The sequence below is a fragment of the Chaetura pelagica genome, unplaced genomic scaffold, assembly GCF_000747805.2.
Source record: "Chaetura pelagica isolate M959 unplaced genomic scaffold, ChaPel_1.0 scaffold138, whole genome shotgun sequence".
Lineage (NCBI taxonomy): Eukaryota > Metazoa > Chordata > Aves > Apodiformes > Apodidae > Chaetura > Chaetura pelagica.
This window is the reverse complement of record NW_009954215.1, coordinates 4259818-4268639: the sequence shown is the minus strand read 5'-3', so window position 1 is coordinate 4268639 and position 8822 is coordinate 4259818. Positions and strand designations below refer to the sequence as shown.

Sequence of the window (8822 nt, the reverse complement as noted above, 5' to 3'; positions counted from 1 at the left end):
ACGCTCTTCACATGTCTCCACAGGCCATTTAGTAGCACCTCCAAACACATCAACGTTGTTATCAACCCAGGGTATGATGTTGCCAGGCATGTTGATAGAGCAGTTAGCAATATTCATGATGTCTTCAGCTTTTAAGACCCTGTCCCATATATTGAACTGGCTCATCTCCCCAACGAAGGCTTGAGTTGCATCAAATCTTCCTCCTACTGTGTCCTTTAGGCACACAAGAGTTAGGATTAGATGAGAAGGTTATTTCAGCATTTTCTTCAAACTCGAAGACCCTCTCCCCCAGCCACACTGCTAGAAGGAGGCACAGAGCTAGGTCATAGAGATGAACAAATGAGTTTCTAAAAGGGCTACTTTGAACAAGATGTTTTACAGAACAGTGAAAAGCTCCAATCTGAAATGTGTCAAAACAATTAAAAGCAAGAAGTAGCAACCATATACCATCACACAAAGGCTTATACATAACCAAGCAGTAGAGCAGGAAGGCAGCTTAAAATGTTGTAGCTAATTTAGGAGCCGTTTTTCAAGCTTGGCACAGGACAACTTCAGCAAGAACTGTATAGATGTGCAAGATTACTCCAAAAGCTTTATGGCTATAGATTAAACTGTAACTGCAGCCCTTGACAAGTTCCGCAGGGCCTGTAAGACAGCATCTTTGGATCTAAACAAAAAGGCCAAATTACTAACTCAAACTGCTGCGACATAAGGCTAAAAGTGATTGTTTGCTTCATTCACTACTCAGGGACAGAAGCCACACATTTTGTGCTAACACTAACATAAAACTGATAGCATAGTGTAGAACTACGTACAGTACAAGTAAATGGTATGAAAGAGTTACAGAAAAGCTGCCAGCCACTTAATAGTGAGCTGGAGCACCTGCTATATAGAATTGTTATTTATGAAGTTACCACTCTGTAATTTATGTCATTGATCAGTATCTACTACAATCAGTACCAGGACAAAACTCATTTGTCATTGTTCCACTGTGAACCTGGAAATCCCAGAAAAAGGCTACTCCCTGCTACTTATAACAATATTAATATTATTTTTTTTACTATATGTATAGTCATAAAAAGAACAGGTAGAGGAAAAAAGTGAAGAGCAGCACAATTTGCAGGCAGTAGCTTAATGAGATGTTGACTAGAAGAGTGAGATTCAAAATCCTTTGGGGTTGGTTTTTTTTTCCAGTTTTCAAAATTACTTATTCTTAACCTCATGAATACTTTCTACCAGCAGCATTAATATTCAAACTTGACTAGTATTTGCATTAGGAGACTTATTTACCTACATCTTTACTGAGAAATCAAACATCTGATTTGGAGTTCTTCCCTTTGACTTCAGACTCATTTTTAAAAGTCAACATCAAATTCTGAATGCGTGAGGCTCCACTATTCTAAGCATGTTACATACCTGAAAGGATGCAGAACTCAGTCTGGAGGGAGTTCTCCATAGCAGGCCCAATTATGAAAGATCCTGATATACCCACAAGCACTTCAGTGCCCTGTAGCTGTTGGCCCCCTCATGCCCATAAACATATTTTCCTTGGTCTATTCTGGGACTCAAGGACTAACACTTTAACTATTCTTGGAATAAACCAGTAAGCTGCTAAGGGGAACAGTCAATTTGGCTTCAATTAAAAAAAAAAGTAACAAATCAAAGCCACTGTACTTGGTGCACTTGCAGCAAGCTCCTTTTTGACTGCTCATACAACAGCAACTTCAGAGGCCACGTTGCTAGTTAGCAGCAATCCAGCTCAAAGGATTTAATTTAAGGCATTATTCAGATCACTGGCACAGTTGCACACTGCAGCATTAAGAGCCAAAATGGGAATAGCTGCAACATCAATATTCTGAATATTTAATAACTGGAATAATGTGTGATTGCATTAAGTATTTGTTGCTTTGTTTCACTCTTTCCAACACTGCATATACAACAGGACAAAGTTTTTGAGAAAGAGACATTTTCTCTTACCTGCTGTTTGTCTGGGGAGCTTTGATTTTTTTTTTTTTTTTTTTTTTTTTAAACCCTGGAACACAGTCATTCACTCACCTGTTCCTGACCCAGGATCAAGATACCACCAGGTTTAATAGGGTGCCAAGGAGCAAGATTCTCCCCTGTACCAAGCTTCTCTCCATCCTGAAAAGCCTCCCACATTCCATCTCTGGTTGTCCATGTTATACAAATATGATGCCATTTTCCATCACTAACGAAGAGAGGGAGCTGGGCAACCTACAAAAAACAAAGAACATTGCATGTTGCAAATCAAGTCTACCAGTTCAAGCACAACACTTAAAGAGGGACAGTATTTTCTCAAAAGCAAGAACTTCAGAGGTAGAGGTTAGTCCACAACTTTCCACTTTGTCCCAGCTCTCCTGCATTCAGGAATACAGCCATGTCTTTTATCTCAAATGTGAGCCTTTGTTTCATCTAGAATCAAGTGACAAGTACCAGAATCTAAGATGCTATCAGTCCACTGATCCTGAATACTAATCTGCAGCATTTGTTGTTTAAATATCAGTGCTTAGTCCTAACTTTCCACCCAGTTCTCATGTTACATTTCTCTTAAAACCTTTTTTTGGTTTGTTGGGGTTTTTTTTGCAGTTTTGACTGCACCATTTACAGTAAAAACTGATAAATGGATCTGCTTGCTTCTAGTAAAAAATGTGGGAACTATAACACAGAGCTCCAAATAAAGGAGGAATTATGCTCCTTTAGGCATTTAATCTGAAAATTTACTCAAGTCAACATAAAGACACAAATGCTACAGAGCAGCTGTGATATGGGAGAAAGAAAAGCCTCACAGAACATTAATAATACTGAAGAGAGAAAGTTATTGCTAAGGATAAGCCAACTTAAGTTTCCTTCTCTTCCCCAAACCATTAAAAATAATTGGCTTTTCACTTTTATTGATTTGGGAAAATGATAGGGCTATTAAAAGTCCTTAACTAGCCACATGACTGAACCACTAAGTTGTGTTGTAGATCTGTAAACACCTGATCCCTCAGAGAGCAGCATGTTACTAGGAAGCCTAATTGAAGATGAGGATAAAGGAGCTATTTGTAATCTGGTTTAATGCCAAATTTCAATGACTTGTTTTCCTCAAGCCTCATTCTGAAGGTTGTCAGAAACCTGGAGTATGAAGTAGTGTGAGACAGTTGTTGCTTTTACTATCTTAAGTCTGAAAAAAATGCATTTAAACTGATGTTCAATCACTAAGCATAACAAAACCACCCACAATTACATGCTTTTTGCTGTCTTCTGCAAAATTCATTTTAACATATCTGAACTTCTAGGATTAGAAAGATGGAAATATTGAAACTGGTTTAGATCTCACAGGTTTTACAATAGTGTGACTTCAAATATTGCTTCTGTTTCACAAAACAGAAAAAAACAAAAACCAAACAAAAACCCTAACAAACAAAAAACACAAAAAAAGCAAAACAAAAAACAAGAAGCCAAGATCTGCTTGTAAATTCAGAAGACACACATAAGCATGTGTACATCTAGAGGTCATGCTTTTTTGTCTCAACACACAAACACATGTACCATTTGACTTTGTCTTGAGTACTCTTGTGAACTTGAAACAAACAGATGGATAGCAACAGACAAGTTGACCCTACCATCCCAAAGACCCAGAGCTGGCTTCTCTCACAGAGAAAGAAGTTGCTAGAGAGAAACCAAGGGTTCCAGCCTTATTCTGATGAGGAAGGCAATAAAGAAGAGTTAGTCGATTCTCACCTTATCATTAATTAGCAGTTCAATTGGATTATTCCCCCATTCTATAAGGACAATTTCATTAGCCTGTCCAGGAACAGCATAGGAGAATGGAGTGCCAATTCCAGGAGAAGCACTTGATCTCAGCCACAAGCATACAGTAAAAGCATACAGCTCTGGCAGGGTCTTCTTGATCTTCCCATACAAGTAGTTTGTACGAAGAGGAAGGGAGACTTTGAATTCATCAGGTGACTTAAATGCACTGTTACCTAGAATTACATTGAGGAAGAAAAACCCCTACCATTAAACAAAACAATGTATTTGTAATTAAGCTTAAGAAACAATATAATTCATGTTGAGAATCTTTGGAATTGTAACCAATTTAGGTTAAAACTATTGCAGTAGTATTACTGAACGTTGATTTTGCAACACAGAAAAATGCAACTGGATGTTATACACATCATGTTAATGTTATAAATGACATAACTAATGAGAGGCTGTTATGTAATTTCTTTTTTAATTGCTTAGCTCATGACTGGAGGACTCCCTGTTTCAAACAACTCAAACTGTTTTAACAGATATTTACTGTTACTAAATATGGACTCTCTGGTATGCTCATTATTAAAGCATTACAGTGCTTCAAAAAATAGTATTTCTTTGCCTACTAATGCTACACACTGAGCTAGCAGCAGCCACTCCATTTCAGAGATAGTAGGCTGAGAAATAGGTTTACTGTCATTTTGGGTTGCCAATCTGAAATAAGAAAAAGTTGACATATTCCAGAAAGCAGAGTTAAATTCAGTAGAACTCATTTCTGTTCCACAGACAAATGAGGAGGAGGCCTGAACAAAAACAAAGCTGAAGTTCAATGTGACCTGAAGAAAAATGCAATATAAAGTTAATAAGTATAACAACAGATGTATGTTTTAACATAAAAGCAGAAATTAATATTTAACTTTTTCTAAAATATATTATATAAACCACTGAGATATTCCAGAGATGTTCGTGAAATTGGGAACTCTTAAGCCAAAAACTTTCTCAAGTTGCAATATTCTGTATTATATAGTTTGTGTATACTTCTGATGTAATTGCTTACATGCTATTTTCTAGAATTGCATATTAAGGGAAATATCACATTATGCCTCAAAAAAATCCCACAGTCCTACAGTAGTGTCATTTTCCACAATTTAGCAACCTGTTCTTCCAAGTTCTACTTATTTCCTTTGCTCACACTTCTGAAAGAAGTTCAATTCCCTTGCCAAACTTCACACTCCAATCCAAATGAAGAGCTGTTGTCACAGAAGGTTGCCACAATTCTCATTTGTAATTTTTAAACCATTTGCATTCTCGCTGTTCCCATTCTCAGAAGCAACTGAAGTGTTTTGACTGAGTTTTTCACAGAATGAGGGGGTGGAAGAAAAAAGCTTGTCTGATGCTTGCATCCATCTTGAGGAACTTACAGACCAAAAACTGAAATATTTTAAATTCTAAGCAAAAAACCCAAACAAACAACCTCAGGGTCTTAGGGCTAATGTTGAGCAACCTCCACTAGGCTGGTACAACACATATAAAACAAAAGAAACATAGTCTATTAAAAGCATTAGTCACTGTGTGAAAGAACTTAGGGAAGCAATAATGGCTTGGAAAAGAATAAAAAACATCAATATTTTTTATATTTTTCAGTATGTTCTCATGACTTGAAAACATGCACAACTCCAAATGACAAGAATCACATTTAAGTCCAGGGAAAAAGAGTCATTCCTCCACCAAGTCCTGATTATTTAATGCATCATTTACTGCTGTTGGTGGAGACAACCAGTAAAGGAATTGCCGTAAGACTTTGAGAATCACAACTGCTGTACAAACTTCAAACTCTGGTAACCAAACTCCCACTGGCAACTAAAGGCAGCTGTCACAACTACAGACCATAAAAACTTGAAGTTTGTAGTGTCAAAGTTCACCTTATAACTTCACTTTCTTCCTCATTTAATCTCAGGACAATGAGGAGTTTATGACACACTAGTTAGTTGGCAGGAAGAGATCCTAAACAATATGGCATTAAAAAAAGCACAATAGAAATACTATTTTCAAAAAAGCTCAGATCACTTCAAGTATTGTCTGCATTCAGTTTACAAAATAATTAAGTTGTTAGATCATTATCACCCTCACTTTGATTTCAGGGAAACAAAAGGCACAGAACAGCTAAACTGAACTGTAATAGAGAGCAAATTACACAACTAAAAGAAAGCATGTGTCTTGGTTCCTGTCCCAAATTCTTCAATTCCCTGAAGACTTTAAGACGGACCTCTCTCCTCATACAAAAAATGAAGGTGGGAACAGGCTGTTTTTAACCTAAATTACACATTCTTGTTCTCCCACCACTCTCTGTGTCTGATGACTTGCTGATATGACTCACATCTTTCAAAGACAAGGACTAGCCATACTTGACACAAGACATTAACAGGCCATTAAATTCTCCAGAATTTTAGTTGCAGTTTAGGCTTTGTCTAAATGACAGAGCCAGTAGAATATCTTTTTCCTCCTTCCCTTCTCCTCTCCTTCACACTTTTTAAATGAAGCAGACACAATATTACACAAATGGATCCATTAGGCTGCATTTTAGAATTAATGAGATATGCTCATGTTTGCACCATTTTAAAAGCATGCCCATTATGCTGCTTTTAAGCAGAGGACCTGTTCACCTTGGAAAATCATTTAAAGATTGGGCAGTGATATTTACAGGTACTCTAGTCCTACACAGTCCACTCTGAGGGAATATATAGTCAGTAAAGAAAGATAGTTCTGTTCTTTAGCTCATTTCCACAGGCACCGCAATTCAAATAAACAGACTTGACTCAAGTATGGATCTCAGTAATAATTTATCAAAGTACCTGAATAAATGACTAGGATTAAAAGAGTACCCCCCAGTAGCATTATGTGTAGCCTACTGTAAACTCTGAAAGTTATTGCTCAGGATAGGACACAAAGTCTGTGCAGCTACCCAAAGCCATAGGCAGCAACAGCAGGAAGGACCACCAGCAGGAAATGCTTCCAGTATAAAATGCTATTAATTACAAAGGCAGTTGTGCTAATTAAATTTAATCCAAATTGCCTTTAGTCCAAATAAAGACAGGCTTAGATGTGTACTTGACATTACCTAAGTATTTACCTGACACTAATGTCATACCTCTTCCTATTTCCACTTGCCTCCTTACAAACCTTTCCATCCCACAAACATTAAGGCTTTCATCCTAACCACCCACATATGCCAAATTAAGAGACAGGAAGCCAAAGCCATGCAGAGGCCTGTCAAGCCTGAAGTCTGTGACAAAAGGAAAAAAGGAATACAAGTACTTGCACTGTCACTGTCATTTGATCCAGGACCTTAACTGTCTTTCCCTCAAGGTCCACATTTAGCCTACTGCAATAGAAGGGAGAAAACAAAATTAATCAGCCTGGGGAAGCATTTAGATTCTGTGCAGTTTACCTTTTTCTAATTCAGACACTCTTTCTAGCAAGGCATTCAAGGCCGTCTCCGTCTTCTGCCCATGGGCTGATGTCTCATTATGAAGCAAAGACTTCTCATCCTCAAGCTCAGCCACCTTGCTCAGCAGTTGGCGTTCCAGGTCTCCGAGCCTCCGCTGAAGCATCTCCCGAAGGTCGCTGGGCAGCGCTGCGTACGACACGTTGGCTCGGAGCTGGTGCTGGAGAGGAAATCAGAAGAGAAAGAAAAAAAAAGTAATTTCTCAAACAAAAACTGTGACCTCCTGATTCAAAGGGAAGAAAGTCAGATCACCAAGTTCTCCAGCAAGGACAAAAGAGGCACTGCTTTTTAGCACTTGTCATGTTCAGTGCTTTTATCAGCACTGTAGTTAAACAGGTCCTGAAATAAAAGGGCACTTTTTTTAAAGGCTTCCAGCATTTCATATGAAGGAGTCTTCATACATGTAAGGTCAATAAAATCAACGTTGGGAGCCAGGTCTGATGCACTTCCATTAGTGTGTGTACATGTGACACATGAGTCAATTTTTGCTTTACTTACTGCAAGTGACATTGCCAGCACAAGTAAACAGGAAAACTATTATTTCCCTGTAAATAAAAAATTAAGTTCCACCTGTCATATTATTCTAGTGTAGTTCCTCTTCTACAAACCTAAAAAAATGCCTCAAAAAGACAGCAACAGTAATAAAGGAATGTTATACTAGCAGATCATTCAAAACTGTTCTTGAAAAACATTCCAGAGTGTTGTGCCCTTACAAACAGCCTTTAGGAAGCTGCTTGCCACAGTCACATCACTACTGCCTGTTTGGAGGACAGCAGGATGACATGCATGTAGCTCTCGCAGTGTAGAAAGCAAAACAACCTCAAGCACTTTTCCTGTGGGAATAAACTCTATAAAATATTTCCATGTGTGCCATTCAACCATGGGCACTGTCCAAAGGCTCCTGAAAACTACTTATCAATGGGCTTGGACCAAATGCCTTTTCATTTCACAGGCATACAGAATTAGGCTGGGATTTTTTATTATTATTCTAATAGATCACATCTTATCATCACAACCTGCACAACACAATCTCCTCATTACCACCGGTCAGTTCAGCACCATATGCCAAGTCCTGACTGCCCCATGAAGTGAAATTCCCAGAAAGAGAGATTTAGACATATTAATACAGAAACTAAGCTGTTAACAATCAGGAAAACCATCATCTCCTCACACACGGTGGGATAGAGGAGCCCTCTTTATCATTAAATCAAGGAGATAATAAAAAACCCAAGACAAGCCAACCAAGCAACTCACTCCCATGACTCGGTCAGTTTGGGGTTATCTCCGTAACGACTAAGCACACCCTGGTGCCCGCCCGCGGGCCAAAGCCGCCGCTCCACATCAAGCGGTCCCGAGTCTCCCCCCGCAGCCCGGCCCTACCTCCAGGCTCTCCAGCCGGTCCTTCAGGGTCTGCATGGTGCGGCTCAGCTGGTCGATGACCTGCGCCGGGTCCCGCGGCAGGTCGCCCATCGTGTCCTTGCCCTTGCCCAGCTCCTTCTTCCACGACCCCGTGCCGGACCTGCCGTCGGCGCCCTCGCAGCGGCTCAGCTTCCCCGTC

At 39.2% G+C, this 8822-nt stretch overlaps 1 protein-coding gene across 1 annotated transcript in view; it reads right to left on the bottom strand.

Annotated features, from left to right (window-relative positions):
• NPTX2 (neuronal pentraxin II) overlaps nucleotides 1–8818 on the bottom strand; it is a gene marked incomplete at its 5' end in the record, with an annotated part of 9523 nt that extends 705 nt beyond the window's left edge. Inside the window, 5 exons of the mRNA XM_010003331.1 lie at nucleotides 3–213; nucleotides 2056–2235; nucleotides 3745–3989; nucleotides 7208–7424; nucleotides 8645–8818. Coding sequence (XP_010001633.1) covers nucleotides 3–213; nucleotides 2056–2235; nucleotides 3745–3989; nucleotides 7208–7424; nucleotides 8645–8818 — 1027 coding nt within the window. The remainder of the gene's footprint in view (nucleotides 1–2; nucleotides 214–2055; nucleotides 2236–3744; nucleotides 3990–7207; nucleotides 7425–8644) is intronic.
• Nucleotides 8819–8822: the final 4 nt, after the last annotated feature.